Below are 18,120 nucleotides of genomic sequence, written 5' to 3'. Positions count from 1 at the left end.
CCGTCCTTCACTTTCCAGGATAGCAGGTGGTCAAATTTCCCACCCTGGGGACGTTCAGGGTGTCAAATTCCCCTACCCCCCCCCTCCCCCTCCCCCTCCCCCATCCTAGGCAACCCATTGATAGGTGCATTTATAATCATGCGCAAAATTTTTGTTTGCTCTTAAGTGGCAGGTTTTATACTGAGATCACTGCAGTAGTTTTGCTATGTTTCGCAGAACCCTTCGACCGCCGTCCCAGTATTTTAAGACTGTTTCAGCTGTCGTTTTGAGATCACAGAACACTTCGGCGGCACTGCCGAAAACAGATGAAACCGTCTCGAGAAAGCGTGATGTGGGAGACACTGCCACTGTACGTCCGTTCGAAGAGATCCCAGGACCCGGGAAAAGCTTCTGGTCGATCGTTGAATTTTATCGGAAAACCAAAGGCTTTACGAAGCCATACAAAATGCACGATGTCATGTTCGCCAAATATGGGCCCATTTACAAAGAAGAATTGTTGGGTCGACCAACGGTGCATTTAATGGATCCCAATGACTTTGAGAAAGTGTTTCGCGCAGAGGGAAAATATCCTAAACGGCCAAACCTGTTTGATCATATGACTGAACACCGTAGACGGAGGACTGGCAACCCTGGCATATTCCTTTCGTAAGTAGACAAAAAGGGTCCTTTTTATCGGTTTTTATTTTTGGTGGATTTGTACTGTTTGCAGTTCCCTGTTTTCCGCATAAAGATCGTCGAGCTCGAACCCGGTGTTCGAACGCTTACTTCTCAATACAACAACTTGTTCAAGCTTCCTCTCAATACAGCCAGATATCATGACGATCTTAAAGCGGGGAAAATTGAGACGGAATGTAAACAGGCTAGTAGAATTGAGACGGAAAGTGAACAGGCTAGTGACACTCAACTGACTTGTACTCCTTTACGGAATATGGCGTAGCATCCCCTCCGAAATTAATGGTTTAATTTCTAAATTCATCATTTAAATAGTTTCAACTTCAACACTTGGATTTTATAGTTTGATTCAAAATTTTACACTCTTCTTTTAGATTTCACATCATTGGATTTTAAAACGTTTTAACTCGTCTTGTGGCTTTTGAACTCAACCTTTTTATTTGACCTTGCTCGTTGTACATTTTCAACTCTCTTCGTCACCTTTACCTGTATTCAAAAATTTGTAGTCCTCGACGGGTTTGCCATCACGCAAAACGCCACGTCACGGTAGAACCATGCAAGTTTCATCTCGACGCTGTGAATTAAACTAAACACCGAACTAATTTTCATACGCTGTTATTTTTAAGTAGTTTTGATACCTGAACCAGCGCTCTACATTTGTTGGAGGCTGAGAGTAGAACTTAGCACTCGATACTCACTTGACCTCGACCTCGTAATATTTTCAACCCGAGTTTTGAATTTTCGCCTACGCTTCAGTGATCATTGGTCGCGACAATAACTTTGTGGGGGTGGGAGAGTCCAGAGTAGCCTGGGGCCAGACTCCTTGGAGGGGACTCCTATTCCCATCTGCTGGCAATATTTAGCCCTATTTCGCTCAACGAGGAGTCTATTCCTAGGCTAAAAAAAAAAGTGAAATCGCCTTCTTTCAATCTTTTTCGCGATTTTTCCGACTCGCTTACGTTGTCAAATTTAGGCACACTCCTTGAAGAGGAGTGCAAAAAAGAACATGCCAAGTTCAAAAGGTGAATGCAACTTCGATTCCACGCGCTTAAATCATCAGTAGCCAGGAAGATTTCAAGTCTTAGCACGATTTGCTCATATATATTTCAGAAATGGTCAAGAGTGGTACAGACTGCGACACAGTATCTCACCAAAAATTTTGCGTCCTAAAATAGTGGAAGAAAACATCGAAAACTTCAAAGCCGTGACTAAGGACGCTATCGCCAGGTTCGTTGAGCTGAAGGAAAAATGTGGTCCAAATGATCATATCCCTGATTTGGAAGGAGAACTGGGCAAATGGTCAATGGAGGGTAAGTAGTTGGCTTCTTGTTACGCTTTCAAGAAACAAACTACGTTCAGTATCGAGATCATTTCACCTTGCCGTAATTACAGGTTATCTATAAACCATGTAAGTTTGCCAAAATAGTGGATATTAATCTAGATTAATGTAAGTCTAGATCTTTGAACGGAAGGCCCACGTTGAAAGAATGGCAACCACAACCCTCCTTGTCAGCCTTGTGGCTGGAAGGGAAGGGCGCAGCTAGCCGCAATGACAATGGTTAGGATATATACCGCGAACTAAGCAAATGTTAGCCATATTGAATTTTCCACCGTTAGACTGACTGACTGACTAACTGACTGACTGACTGAACTGGATACCAGCCATAGGAAGACAGCAGCTGTGTCGACCGCGTTCTTCAGGACACACTTCTGGCTAAATCTCAATACGTCAAAGAAAGGAAGAGACGGCCGCCTTTACGGAGTTGGCTATGCAGTCCACAACAAGTCACTTGACTGTATCACCACTCCCGTAGCTGACTGCTTAGAACTCTTACAGGACAAGCAACTGCCATCACTGTCTATGCCCCTACTCTCAACGCAGATCAGGAAACTAATGCAAAGTTCGGGCTATAAGGAGATCAGCTGGATAGTGCAGCAAGTCTCAATGGACAATCAGCTCTTTGTTCCTGGCGATTGTCGGGTAATCAGATCCGACACGTCAAGGTAATCCGGGAAATTTTTGCTTGTGGAAAAGGAACGTGCGATCTTGGGCTTTGGAATCTGGAATACAGCACAAGGAATCCGGAATCCCACTAAGGATTGGAATCTGAAATCCAAGTTCCACTGACAAAGGCAGGAATCGATTTTCTGGAATCCGGAATCCACGGCTTGGGATCCAGCATTCAAGACTTTTCTGGATTCCTTACATGGGGCGATATTTTTTTTCCGAATCGACTTTTCAACTGAAGAAGTCTCATTTTCCTTTATTCACCGGGGTTAATTATTATGTGACCTTTACATAAAAAACAGGCTTTTTTATCTCCAGGTATAGGAACATTTGCATTCGACACTCGTCTTGGGCTATACGAGGACCCGCCAAATAAACAAGGCGTTCATTTCATTAACACAGTTCGTAAGCGCTTCGAGCTGTCTCAGCAGCTGACTTTTAATCCAGTTGGGAAAGTTGCTTCTCAGTATTTCGAGACACCAACATTGAAGAAGTTCCTTAAGGCCTCCGACGATCTTTTCGACATCGGTCAGGATCTTGTGAAGCAAAAGCTAAGGGAGCTAAAAGACGAGACGGAAAAGGGACTTAATTCCTCAGACGGGCCACAAGGTAATTCGAGATAAATGCAGTCGTTCTCTTAGTGAGAAATGTAAAAATTTATTCCCCGAAAAAGCCGTGATTCGATGAAAAGGAGCTGAGGTTGCCGAATGAGGTCCCGGTCTCCCCTCTCCTCGGGCATTTACAGGGAATTTTTTCCAGTTGGGTAATTTTGTAGCTTCTTACGCAGGCGTTTTTAGGGGAGCTCATATTTCGTCCCTAAGTACGAGCTCCCCTAAAAACGCCTGTGTGGAAGGCTACAATGCAGTTGTCATGAAAGATGTTCCCCGGAGTGGGGAATTGCTGAAGAAGAAAAGAAAGAAGGGAAATTTATTTAGCCATAAAGTGTAGGGTTTATGCGTTGTCCGCCCTCCTTCACAACTAAAAGATGTAGACTCTTAGGGCTTTTTCTATTTGTCAGAACTGACCGGGCAGACCATTCCCGTCGCAATAATTATTTCCCAACTCTCCAGCCAGATCAGTCAAATCCTAAATAGCTAGTATGTACGAAGGATAACGTTTTTCACCAAGAATCATGGAAAGAGCCTGTTTCATTTTCAAACTGACTGGTCGGTCACTGGTACAGCCGGCCAGCTCTTACAAATGGAAAGCACCCTTAACCAAGATTAATGTTAGGTAGTTACAACATAAGATGTAAATGTGAACCGCTAACATATTCAACATCATAGTATAAAGTAAGCTTATACTGAGTAGTGCTTTGCCCCAAAAACTAAACTCGAAAACAATGGCGCAGTTTTTTTTTTCTCTTTATCAGAGCATAAATGGAAAAAATACGTTGACTGGAGATTTCTAAAAAATCATGTCTTTATGAAACTAGGATAATTATTAATTCGTTTATTTATCCATCTATTTTAGTTGTTTCGTTGTTAACATATATGATAACAAAGGGGGAACTTTCGCCAGAAGAAATCAATGGTATGGCGCTTGATATGATAAAGGATGGAGTTGACACGGTGAGTGCAATGCTCCAACTAACATACATGTAGAAATGCATCACTGAAATGTCTTTAGAGCGATTTTCGTATTGCCTTGAAAAATGGTTTCGGTAAGTGTTCGTTATTTGTTTTATCAGCCAATGAATGAAAAGATCAAAACATTGGCTCTTCGTTTTCCCGCCAAAGAAAACCCTAATATGGAAAAGGTATTGTTCGATTGGCCAATCGTGTTGCAGTATGACGTCAAAGCGAAGAATCGATTGATTTCTAGAAAGTTCTCGGGCATGAAGTTTTGTCACCCGAGCGTTCGCTTAACGAACCAAAAGCCACGCGCGTTTGTATCCGTTTGATAAACCAATCAAATCGCTCTATTTGCGTTCGTTTGTTGTTTCTGTTTTGTTCGCGCGTTTTTATTTCAAGGTCATACGAAAATCGCTCTAATGGGTTAGAAGGAGAGCTTTATGGCTTTTAACAGTTTTGTTCCAAGAGCCAGGCCGTATTACCCTTGTGTAACAGATGCGTACTTTGTGTAGCTTAGCCGTTGACCGCCCGCTGGACAAGGGTAACACAGCCTCTAGGAAAAGATTAGACTTCTACCCAATTACGGCTAAATGGCCGACATATTGGATGACGACACAGGTAAGCAACAGCGCGAGTTCATATCGTTTTTACAGTTTTTTTTTGTGTGAGTGTGAAATTACTGAAGCTCGAGTGCTTAGGAAACTCTTGTATCGCGATGTAAACTAAGCGCTACAGGGGCAACTAGAGTTTTATGACGTAAAATTCGACAAAATCGGCATAAAATTCCCAAAATGGCCAATATAGTTTCCTCCGGACAAGACAAAGTCGACTAATCATGATGACCATCTTTCGGGCCTGGCTCAACTCATTGACGAAAGCAGCTTGCTTCATAGTTTGCTAAGTTTGCGAGTCCTAACAACTAAGGGGAAATAAGATTCTTCAGGGTTATTTTCTTCTCCTTTTTTTTTAACCAGACATCAAATTCAGTACTGTGGATGATCTATAACCTGGGAAAATACCCTCACATCCAAGATAAGATATACCAAGAGGTAAAGAGTGTTGTTGGGAAGGATGGAAATGTCACAACAAAACATCTTGCTAAAGTGTCATACCTTAAGGCTTTCACCAGGGAGTCAATGAGGTGCGCACCGTATTGCCTATGTTTAACCCCAATGGAAGCTTGATTTTTCTTTACTGCAATAACCACTTCGAAAGTCTTTATCCAGTGAATAGCGTAATTATGTATTTTTCCTTTCATACGTACTATGACATGTTTTTATGGCGTTTAGTAAATACTTTAGTTGCTCTGCAAACCCTAAGTAAGAAAACAGGATAATGGTATCCATTCGGGAACCGTGGAGACAGGGCTGTGTTCGTGGCTTGTGGTCTGTTTCTGTTTTGAGCATCGTTAACGTTGTACGTGATCACACCTTTGAGGGTAAGTTTATTTAATAAACAAAATAAATAAATAAAATAATGATGCTTGATTCGTTCCATAGTTTCTCTATTTTACCACAGGTTAACTCCTGTGACTGGAGTGAATCTGCGAATACTGGAACAGGATGTCGAGTTATCAGGATACAAAGTCCCAGCACAAGTAAGACTCCATTGCAACTTTCGGTAGCACCTTTAACCGTTTTTATGTCCAACAAACCCAGCAAAATTTACCCACACAAAAAAGATGACTGGTAAACTATTAAGTTTATAGACGTATTCCTCGAAACATTAGTATGTTGAAAACTTGTAAAAGCTAATATGTTGGAATGTAATGAAGAAAAGATAATATTAGACTTTCTGGTGGGTAATATGGTATAAAGGTAACGGTTCATCTGTCGATATTGCCTAATCTAGTATCATAATCTTAAGGTTTTAAAACATATTAAGGTTATGGTTTGACTAGTGAATGAGTGTACGATTTTGCCTTTTATGAATTGGAATATACAGGATTGATCATTTAGACAAGGGGAAGGGGTGGGGTTCTCGCATGGAGGGTATGCTCGTCGTGTATGGCTCAGGCTCTTTATTGGCTCCTAAAGGGAAGCTTTTTAATAACCACTTGCCTGAAATCGATGAAAAGTTTGGCGCCTTGTTGGTTTAATAGCTTCCACAATGTACCTTGTGTTTTTGTAGACATTTATTTTCTTTCAAGAATACTGCACAGCGCGTTCGGAAAAGTATTTTAAACAACCCTTGGAGTTTAAACCAGAACGATGGCTGAGAGAAAACAAAGATGAGATTCACTCCTTTTCTAATCAGCCATTTGGATTTGGAACCCGTATGTGTGTGGGTAAGGAACTAACATCATCAAAAGTGTAGGTCCAATCATTTAATTACGTGATGACTTTGTTCACTTAATCGACTATAATAGCCTTCTATCTGCTGCAATGAAGAGTGGTTTTTCTAGTCGATCAAGCAGGTATCAGAACGATTTCGAAATTAGATTTGCCAATCGAACGGATCCAATCCTTGGATTTAGATCTCAGCGTTGGATTTCGCGTTTTACTGCAATCTATAATCCGGATTTGAAAATCTGAATCCATGTTTCTCAATCGAACGTTCCCTTAGAAACGTGACCAAGCAGACGTGCGACCTTTGTTATATCCCTAGTTCGCCCTGGGCAAGGTAGCTTGAGAAAACAGTCGACATTTCACGACGCCAACACTGGTTTCCCCGCGAAATGACATCTGAGAAATGAGCGCAGAAATTCCATACTGATGAAGCGTCACTACCCGGATCTGGGTCGTGCTTCTGATTGGTTGAAGCAAATTTTCCACACGGCACGACCAATCAGAAGCACTACCCAGATCTGGATAGTGTTGCGTCGTTAGTATGGAATTTCTGCGCTCATTTCCCAGACGTCATTTCGCAGGGAAACCAGTGGTGGCGTCTTGAAAAGGGGGCTGTTTTCTCAGGCCAGGTAATTAAAGACAATCTTGGATTGCGGACTCGAGGCAGTGGATTCCGGATTCCAGGATTGAAGTCCAGATTCTTTGACAGTGGAATAGGGATTCCGGATTTCATTCGTTAGCGGAATTCCGGATTCCTTCAGCTGTATTCCGGAATCCAAAGCCCGGGATTCCGGATTCCACAAGCCAAAAGTTGCCCGATTCCAGAATCCGGATTACCTTACCTTGGCGTCCAAGTATAGAATTGCATTGTAACGGCAGAGTTAAGAACAGGGGAAACGAGTGAAGTACAATCAATAGAGGTACAAAATCGAGAGTTGTGTCGAGTCGAGTTTGGTGTACAGTCAACTCCCTCTAAGACGGACACCTTTGGGACCGACAGTAAGTGTCCGTCTTAGAGAGATGTCCGTCTTTTAGAGAGTCAAATAAAGGGAGTAAAGAAAGGCAGGGACCAACTCTAGGTGTCCGTCTTATAGAGGTGTCCGTTAAGAGAGAGTCGACTGTAATTGAGACGGACCAATCGCAGCGCACGTAGCTTTTACTACATTGTATAACGTTTGACAGTACATTGCAGAATTGAAGATCTATTTTAGAATTATGATTTACCGATCGTTTTTGCAGGTCGTCGTGTAGCTGAGTTGGAGATCTATGTATTTCTTTGTCAAGTAAGCATCTATTTTCGACAATTTCTCATTTTCGCATAATGCTGCATGGGCAACTTTCACAGTCCCTCGGTGTCGCCAACTAGAATCATGACTATACCAACTGAAGGCATAACTATTTCCATAGTCCGGCTTCAATGAGTCAAATAACCTTTTTCATTCGTCAGAATTTCCACATGAGCCCTTGAATCCTAGCCTGCGTACGTAGCAGCCGTACTTGTCACTCGAGGCGCTGATAGAGAACTCGATAAAAAAATAGTCTATTTAACAATTATTCCACGAGTGCGCGTTGGATATGAGATGGTAGATAGCCAACTCGGCGCTACGCGCCTCGTTGGCTATAATCATCTCACATCCAACAAGCGCGAGTGGAATAATTGTTTTATTAAAAACGCCCACAAAATATCGAGAATTCTTCCCGACTTTATTTGTAAAACCAACCGATTTTCAGCTTGTTTTTAATTTGACCAGACGCGTACAGTTATCATATTTGGAGAGCATGCTATAATGTCATATACCATGATGGCTAAGTCAATCACAGTTCTAGAATTGTATTATCCAATGATTCAGTTTTTAATAAATAGTCTATATCAGGGATTTACACTGTCTACCACGCAGGCTATTGAATCCTGAAGCACCCTGCTTCGAAAATAACGAAATGACCGCGAAAATAACCAATTGAAAGCAGCGGGTTAGATGTTCTGTAGTATTCAACAACACATTTAAAAGCCAACAAATACTGAAAAGAAAGACATAACGAACTGTTCTGTGTTCTGTAGCTTTAAAAATAAAGGCGGCATCCAAAAAAATTAGAAAATGACAAGATTTTGTCTTTCTCTCCCCCATAGTTTCTTCAGCGTTTTCGCGTGGAATCGTGTCACCAAGAGCCTGTGGAGCCTCGCCAAAAGTTAGTTACTGCTCCAGACAAACCTGTTAAGATCAGGTTGCTTGATCGCCTTTGAATGTCGCATGCCAGAGTATATGGAGGAAAGAACAATGGCGAGCCGCCGCAGGGAAGGAGAGGTGCAAAATCCATCATGATCCATAGCTAAACTGTTTATTTAAAATATTTGTTTTTCAAAATGCCCCGGCTAATTCTCCATGGCTAGGAAGCAGTAATCTATTTTGGAAGACGTTTGCTGATATCGATACGACTGACATCAATGGTATCGATATGGGCAAAGACAAGGAAAGCAGACGCAACGCAAAGAAGTCGTGCGATGCAGCTATTTAGGAGGGTAGAGCTGGAGAAAATGGCGCGGAAGATTTCACACGTTATGCGAGACAAAGTAACTGCTCTTCTGCCTAAAAAAAAGAGCAAGAATAGACAAAAATACCACTCGACTGATGAGAACCGCTATATAAAGAATATCTGCTGCAATAGACTTATCACGGTTTTGGAAGCCATCTTGTCGGGTAGGCAACCGCGAGAAAAAATACTGTGTTTGTATGCGAATCTAACGTCCAGTGTTTTTTGTAAAACGGCTGTTTTGAAAAAAATAAAATTGTAATCTAAGGCTACTTACAAAAGGATGTTATTGACAAAATTTGAGGGCCTTACTAGCACTAAAATCCCCGGAAAAAATGGCTGAGCCGTTCCAAATTGAAATAGGCGTTCTTAATTGATTCAAACGCCGCAAGTTTCATGTACTTAGGGCGTATTCGATGACCGTATTTCGGAACAAGAATAAAAAGAATTTACTCTAAAAATCACTCATTTTGGTGTTCATTGCTTTGCAATAACTAGAAATCTGCTTAAAATAAGTTAGATATCCCGATGATTGTAGCGTTGTAAGTGGCACAAAAAGTACGCCGGTATTAGAGATTTGCAACAAAACTTTTGCGGATTCTTATTCCGGAATACGATCATTCGAACACACCCCTTATTAAGCCAGAGTGTACTACTACATTGTAGATGCAGCTCATGACTCTTACTCATGACTCAGCTCTTACAGAATTGTGTGTTTTGACATGACGTCATGGCGGCCATATTTGTGTCCCAAAACACTGAAACGGCGGCCATGTTTATGTCCCAAACCAGTCCTGTGGGAGTTGAACTCTTTTCTTATGTAAACACTCTCTTTTGTTCCGATAAATTTGCATAGATGCTGGCCACGTGAGTGAAAACACAGAATAATGGTTACTGTTTCTATAAAAACGTTAACCACAAAAACATGCATGATAGTACACATACAGGTGTATGCTGCTAATCAGAGCCGGTCCACAAACTTGATTTTAACCGGTTTATCCGGAACGGCAAACAATTTTTGGTACATCTCTAATGGTTCGTGGTGATACTCTAAACGGAATCTTTGAAGCAACTGCAAGAAAAAAAATCATAGAAAAAGGATTAATATAACTATAATTCCTAAGATGTCTCCTCCCATGACAACCAAGCAACTAGCAAATAGGTGTCCCACCCTCCTTGACTAACTACCTTACCCCTCTCTCCCTCAATTTTGTTTGTAGTATGCAAATGGAAAGGAAACTTCTTTTCTCCTTGATAAAATTTGAAACTATTGCTTCACTGACAGCGATGTAGAGAAACAGCCTTTACAAACCTACGACCCAAACGTGGGTAAAAAGAAGGCATGAACTAATCGGACGTACAAGAACGCGATGAGCTCCCTCCCTCGCGTTCTGGTCGTCGTAAATACAAAGTCCAGTGTCCTTGAAAAATACTTAAAAGGATCGGACAAAGAAACATTGCGCATAAAAACCCCTACAACGCATACCTTGCAGACAAGAATGTACAACTCCAACTCAGCCACGCGACGTCCTAAAACCGAACAAGACAATCAACCATGCTTTTGAACAAAACGTTTTGGCAAATTTAATAATAACAACAAACTAAGCAGAGCCCACGGAGCGAGGTAACGACAAACAACAACAACAAAACTTTATTAATAAACAAATAAAATTACAAGAGTATTGCCCGCAGCTAGCAAGGCTATTCGAGGCGGAACAATGCAAAGAGTAAAGACAAGGTAAAGAGTGAAGGTTAGGTTAATATAAACCCGTAAGTGTGAGCATTCCTGGGAAAATTTGAAACTTAAGCTACTGACACTAAAATGGACAACAAAAAACGTGCAACTTGTTTTGCACCAGTGCTGCAAAAGGAGTCAGTCATTTGCGATGTTGCACGTTTTACCACACTCGAAAACAAACCTTGCAATCTTATTTGTTGCAAGACAGGTTCGAAGGTGGGTGGTAAAACGCGCAACATCCCTATTCAATTTAGCCTGTTTAAAGACAAAACGTAGTGTAAACCAGTTAGAGGTCCAAACAAATTTTTAAAGCTTTACTGCGAGCAGTCCCTCTTGTTCTTCAGATTTAGTGAAGGGTGTCGAGCGGCGATAGTCTAGCGGCGATAAAAGTAGCCTGAGATCATGCCCTCTCCCTATTATCCTTAAAAAAAAAAAAAAAAAAAAAAAAAAAAAAAAACGCCTGATCGCAGGTTACGATAAAAGAGACTGAACGTAGTCTATTTCAACTAACGTACGTCTCTTACCAAGACACATACGGGTTCCAAATCCGAATGGAAGATTGGTAAAGGCGTGATTTTCGTCTTTGTCTTTATTCAGCCAGCGCTCGGGTTGAAAGTCAAGAGAGTCGTTATAATATTTTCCAGACAGTGCACAGCAGTAGAATTCCATTACTACGATGGTCTGGAAGAACAAATGTGAACCATTAATCAGCACAAATAAGGAATATCACCGCGCATTCTTTCCTTTTCATTAGCTCGAGAGAATGGACAACAACTTAATCCCCACACTTTTGAATTTTATACCTAATCCCCATCACCCTGGTCAATGAACGCAAATATGTTTTTCGCTCCTAGGTGACGCTTTGAGCAACGGTCAAAAAGTCTATTCCATCAAACAAATTCACAATTTCAACACTTCTATTCTGGGTTAGAAATTTAGTTTGAAGGAAAACAAACATAATCTGAGCATAATTTAAAGTGAATTGAATTAAAAATATCATATATCCACGAAAAAACAGCAATTAAGATGATAAACGTCCGAGATTTTAAACGTTTTCGCTTCAGGTGACGTGATCAAGGGAGTGGTCCGATGACGTCATATTTGCATCTGTATATAGCCAATAAGTACTGCGCTATAAAATGGCTAATGCATGGTAAAAGGAGTTTAAGTTATACGGCCAGAATTTTCTCTAGCAACAGTCCCAAAAGATAGGTCAGAGTGCCCTTAAGCAGTGTGAAGGATTGCACCAATAATACGAATTGACGATTAACCACAGCAGCGATCTGTGAGGGGTTTTTGACAAATCGTATGACTTTGCGTATAATTTGCCATGTGTGACGACAACAACAACGACATAAAATAAAAGAAACAACCCCCCACCCTTAAATATAAAAAGCGCCCATCTGCCTAGTAAGGTGTACTTAGTGTAGTACTTACATTTGCAGGAACAGTATATCCAGATAAGGTAACGTCCTGGTCTAATATCCTTGCGAGGGCTCCAACAGTAGGGTTCAGCCTGGATGAAATTAAATTCGATTAAAATACCTTAAAATTGCCAATATTCGGGAGTTTAAGCATAGACATTTTTGAGCGACGCAAGTCAACCGGAAGTGGGTTTTTTTTGCAACCTTTGGCAGTGGTTTCGTCTAAATTTTTGGGTTATTCGTCTCTATCAGGGCAAGGACACCAATGAGCATAACGAATCTGGCAGCGTCAAGAAATTCTAAAAGGGTAAACGCTGCACAGTACGTACGTCGACACTTAAATAAAACGCTTTTGCTTTAACTCGCTATTATATGAACCAGACCCTTGAAATACAGCTGTAATAAAGCCCGTCAAAACGCAGAAAAGCAAACAAAACTTTAGAGTGAATTTTTTTAAATATGTTTTACCTTAATGATTCCTTGAGAGACGCCTTGAGATAGTGAAGCTTTGCGAGATTATGTGGTGTAACTTCTCCGTCTATCCCAACAACGCTCTGTATCTCTTCGTAAATTTTTTCTTGCGCCTGAGGAAATCTTGCCAAGTTATATAACCACCAAAGGGCGGTTATTGATGTCTGTTATATCAAGAAGGAGATAAAAAGAAAGTTTCTTTATCTCTCTGCACACTTTTACAAGGTTTCCGAACATTTTTTTTGTGGGGGGGGGGGGGGGGAGAGGGGTCAGGTGGGGCTATTAATTTACCCCTAAAGCCTCCCTTTTGTAAAAATAACCCACATTATAATTGTAAAGCGAATGCATAAAGGGACTTAGTAAAGATGCTCAGTCGATGTAAAATATGGAAGGAAAAAAGCTTACTCGATTTCCTGACTCTATACGTAAAATGTACATTAAGCCGGTCACATTTTTGGGCTTTGAGCTGGTAATATATAATTTATTCACTCTAGAGCCGTCTCGCATTTCTCATTCCGGGCTGTCGCCCTCGCTTCTGGCGTCTCGCGATCTTGCTGCTCGCACGCACACCCGGCTCCACTAATAAGAAAATACTGAAGGAAAATAATAAAAAAGTTAAGGGATGATAAAATTGCTAACAAAATTGATGATGATGTTGATAATGATGATGCTTAAGTTATGTTATTAATGGTGAAAATAATAATGCTTATAAACGGTAATAAAGATGACGATAACAATGACAGCAAATGACCATGGTATGGTATTAAGTAGCGTATCATGCAGTGATGATGACATATAGCACTGATTGACTACACCATTAATTAAATAATAAATAATTATAATTCTCTTTTTCTCTACACTCACTGTATCAACACCCCCAGCCACCACATCAATAGCATGGCCATTTACTTCCTCAGGTGTCAGATCTTCCTTTGTGAGTAAGTAGGTCAGCACTGAAACAACTATGCAAAAAAGCAGGGATTAGAATAGCCTGCATTGTAGGTGTAATCTGGGAGACTCCAGATTCTAGACCGTTTCTTCCGGTCTCCAGATTAGATAATTGCCGCAGTTTGCTATTTCTTGTAGACTGTACTCTCCGACTCTAAAATTTTAATTTTTTGCGTTGTTTGAAGTAATTTTACCGTTAACATGGGAATTAACTTCCCTTATGAACTCTGGTATGCCATTGTAATTTAAGCAAATCAATCAGAGTCAAGAGTATTTTTTGCTCAAATGATCTCATGCGCCGTGCGATATTTCGTCATCTATCATCCCTTTCCTATCAATTCTCAATATTGAAGACGTGGGGGGTTGACAGCCCTGGCAGTGTAATATAAAGTCAAAGATGGCGGCAACGATACAAAAAACAACAACAAACAAAGACAAGGAGCCTCCAAAATAAGCCTGCATTGAAGGCTATTATAAGTTCCAAGAATTATTTGACCTTGAAGCTATCCAGGTCAGTTCTTCATGTGTCCATGAACTCTCAGCGGAGGAGTGCCTTACACCCCTCCCCCCCCCCCACCCCCTTCAATCTGTTGACCTTACTAGCAGCAGTGGGGAACCAGGAGAGCATAACAGTGTGGTGGGAAAAAACTCAGCAGCATGCCAACTATCATTCTATGGCTCCCTTAACTTCACACTCTACCTAAAAAATTTTCAGATTCCAAAACTAAAATTGGTATTATATAATGAGAGTGGTCTGCTTATAATGTAGCTGTTTTTATCTTGTCAGAAGTAAAAAACAGCTGTATAAATAGGAGACCAATGTTATAGATTCATTTTATTATTTATTAGTACTCTATTTAGAGTTATGCTGTTTGTTTTATTAATTGTGCTTAATTTTCTTAATTTTTATTTAACTTTCTTGTAAAATTATTCATCAAGCCCGAAGGTTCTCATAAAAGTACAAGCAGGTTAATCAAATTTTTAACACTAGTATCTATCCAATCAGCTTGCACAAACCTTGAGAGTTATCAGAACTGTCAGTTCCTTTCTCTGCCATTTCTTTTAGTTCCATCATCTTTTTTTCCACAAAACCCTGCCCTATGTCTAACATAGTATCACCACACTTGAGGAACTTTTTAAAAAGTGGTGTGTCAATGTATGGCCCAGCAATTCTGTGCGCTGCACTGAAAATAAGCTTGTGGGAAAGGGCAAAGAAGTTTTGAACCTCATTAATGAACTGCAGGGCTTCTGGTGGGATTGGATCGTCATACAATCCAAGACGGGTGTCAAATGCCACAGTACCAATACCTGTACAGGCAAAAAAATATACCGGTATGTTGAATGAACATTACAGTAACTTTAAGGCTAACTAAACTTCTTCTTTTAGCCTGTAAGAAACCCGTCTAAATTACGCAACCTGATCAATGGTTTTCCCAAGAAATGGCCTCTCAGGTTAAATGACCACAGAGATTCCAGAAATTTCAGACTCTCTAGTGGCACGACCAATCAGAAGCACTTCCCAGATGTCATCAGTATGGAATTTCTGTGCTCGTTCCTAAGATATCATTCACAGGGAAACCAGCAAAAGTAAAATGTTAGCTGTTGTCGTCAGCTGTTGATTCTCATTCAGTAAGCTTTGCAGTCAATTGTTTTTATTTGAAGAGCTAGATTGCATTTTGTTCTGATTGGTGGGTTAATTCCATGAAATGATGTTCTTACAACTGATCTTTGGCATGCAGTGCATCTAGCAGTGGCCTGGGCCCCTCCCCCCCTCCATTATTTTTGGCCCCAGCTGAGACCTAAAAAAAAAATTTTCAAGACCGCCCCCCCCCCTTACATACATACATACCCACATACATACACATAAATATATATCGAGGACTGGATGACCACCCCCCCACTCTCCCCCCCCCCCTGTATCTGAAGGTCTGGATCTGCCACTGTCTAGCTATGCTGGTGGGTGTGGACTTGAAAATACCTCAGACCTTGGGTGCCTCAGGCATTTAATTTATTATTTTATTTATTTTCCAATTTAATTTACTGCTTCTTGGTCAAAGTGCTTAATTGTAGTTCTATTGCTGAATAAAATATAGGGAATCCTCAGGCTTTACTGGTGGCATTTTTTTAAATCTTACACAATCAGTGCCTTTAATAATGGAAGGAGAACCTGAGAGATGTGAGATGGCATATCAGTATATAAATACAGGGGCGGATCCAGGATTTTTTTTAGGAGGGGTGCACACAACTCTTGCTCTACTTCAACACCAATAAACCACATTTTTTTTTTGGCAGAATACCAGTTGTATTAGAAAACCGCAGGTCATCTCGGGGGGGGGGGGGGGTGCGCACCCCCTGCACCCTCCCCCTAGATTCGCCCCTGAAACCTCAGGCTTTACTGGTGGCATTTTTTTTTAATCTTAAGCAACCAGTGCCTTTAATAATGGAAAGAGAACCTGAGAGATGTGAGATGGCATATCAGTATATAAATACATGCTGCTGGCACTTTAATTAGTCCATTAGTCCATATGATACTGACAACTTACTTTCAGTTGACCATTTACTCAATTCCCCTTCCAAGTCAGGAATGTGATCATTTGGTCCACAATCTTTGTTCAGTTGAACAAACCTTGTTACTGTATCCTTGGTAACAGCATTAAAGTTATCGATGTTTTCCTCAATTATTTTTGGGCGCATGATTTTTGGAGCAATACTCTTTCGTATTCTGTACCATTCATCTCCATCCCTACGATATATTAAAAACAACAAAACAAGTGAAGGGTTGGATTGTGCTACACTGTAGTATTAAAATGCCATAATAAGCATTAAAATGAATGAATATATAAACAATTTCCATTCCCACTCCCCTACAAAAATGGTCTCATGATTATTACTTCCCCACCTCCCCAATGGAGGTTTCTTGTCTTCTTACCCTTTTTGTAATGCTCAACTTTTTATCAACCCTAACCCTAACCCTGAAACAGCATTCTTTCAAAAAAAAGACAAACGCCAATCCCGACCACACATTTTACTGACCCCCATTTAAATTTGTGCATTTCTTCATGCATACTCACCCCACCCCACTCCTCATCCCCACCCTTTGCTGTTTCTGGGCATATTTTGCTCTTTGATGCATTTGAAACTGTTTATTATCTTCTGCGTCATATATCATGATGTCCGGTGCAATAAGTGTCTGCCATTTCAATTGTGTTCGTCTTGAAAAGTACTGTCACCTTGGAGAGGGGACATTTTGTATCTGCACCCACCCCCCTCCCCCTCCTCCCTCCCCCTCCTCCCTCAGGGTAAGTTTCTGAAAAGTGGGGCCAAAATGTAATTTGGACCCTTCAGACATTTCTTTCAAAATTAAAGTCATGCATCAAGTGCTAACAAAAAATTAAGGGTTCAGACCCCGGCCATGTTTGAGGAAAAGGGTGGGGAGGGATGGACACTAACCCTAACCCTAAAATAACAACCCTAACCTAACACTAACCCTAATCCTAAATAACCCTGCCCCGGTTTTACTGACACCCAATTGAAATAGTATTTATTCTATTACGTAACATTTACTTACGCACTAAAGACTCCGATGAAATAATTCCTCCTTTTGCGGTGCTCAATCCAAATATCTATCGGCGGTCTGCGTGGATATCTTCCTTCAGAACGGAAAACTTTCTCAAAATCATCGGGATCGATGATGTGAACCGCAGGTTTGCCGCCAAACAATATGTCGTCCCTTAAAATAGGACCATGCTCCGTGAACAGTCGATTAGTTAGTTTGTAAACTTTGGTAAAACCTTCGGTTTCCTTAAAATATTTAATTGTCGATGTCATGCCAACATCGGGCGATGGAATGTCACGGAATGGTCGCGCTTCAACTTCTGCAGATTTTGCGGGCCTTGGGTCGTCGACAATTTCCCGCTTTACCAAAGGACTGGCCTCTGTTTTTTGCCATCTCCAGGACGAAGTCAGGCATTTTAGATGCCGAGCTTTCGGGAGGAGAAAATTCGCTCGAAGAGAGGCGGCACACGGAGAAAACATATTTTCAATCACCTGATTCCTGAGGGACAGGTTATTAACCTCGCTATTTGCTCCCTCGATCCCCTTGACGACGTGGGACGTAGATTATGTCCTTCTGAAATTTAAAGTTGAAACAGAACCTAAAAGTAGTGCGGTATTGTATTAGCTCCACTGCATGGGATTTGAAGCAAATAATTATTATCAAGCTTATCGTTGATGCATCGTTCGATTGATTTTTCAAGTCTCTGCAGGAGATTTCTGGTACCCAGGCCTTTCTCCAAACTCTACAGAGATCTGCGTGAAGCGTGATTCATATCAGGTGCCGATTACTTTTTCGGCTGCTGTTCATATCCTATGTTTTTGGAGGTGTCCAGTCAGCCAAGGCATAATTCCATGTTAAGGTAAAGCCGAACTAATTTCTACACGTGTATTTCAGATAAAACTGTTATATTTT

General features: G+C 40.9%; 2 protein-coding genes across 2 annotated transcripts; one reads left to right on the top strand and one right to left on the bottom strand.

Moving 5' to 3' along the window:
• The first annotated feature begins 445 nt into the window (after positions 1-445).
• Positions 446-9,303, top strand: LOC140922588 (cytochrome P450 10-like). The gene is made up of 10 exons (XM_073372561.1): positions 446-511; positions 710-889; positions 1,736-1,982; positions 2,999-3,289; positions 4,154-4,251; positions 5,229-5,395; positions 5,773-5,851; positions 6,385-6,541; positions 7,782-7,825; positions 8,671-9,303. Exons 1-10 carry the CDS (start codon positions 446-448, stop codon positions 8,782-8,784), a joined length of 1,443 nt encoding a protein of 480 aa, XP_073228662.1. The 3' UTR covers positions 8,785-9,303.
• Positions 9,304-9,777: 474 nt separating this feature from the next.
• Positions 9,778-17,883, bottom strand: LOC140922850 (cytochrome P450 10-like). Its single transcript, XM_073372884.1, has 9 exons — positions 17,221-17,883; positions 16,196-16,395; positions 14,670-14,960; positions 13,569-13,666; positions 12,702-12,868; positions 12,247-12,325; positions 11,334-11,490; positions 10,558-10,601; positions 9,778-10,143 (listed from the first exon to the last, which is right to left on the bottom strand). The coding sequence occupies exons 1-9, from the start codon at positions 17,685-17,687 to the stop codon at positions 10,033-10,035; spliced, it is 1,614 nt and encodes a 537-aa protein (XP_073228985.1). The 5' UTR covers positions 17,688-17,883; the 3' UTR covers positions 9,778-10,032.
• Positions 17,884-18,120: the final 237 nt, after the last annotated feature.

Source organism: Porites lutea, chromosome 13, assembly GCF_958299795.1.
Source record: "Porites lutea chromosome 13, jaPorLute2.1, whole genome shotgun sequence".
NCBI lineage: Eukaryota > Metazoa > Cnidaria > Anthozoa > Scleractinia > Poritidae > Porites > Porites lutea.
This window is presented reverse-complemented; position numbering and strand designations above follow the sequence as displayed.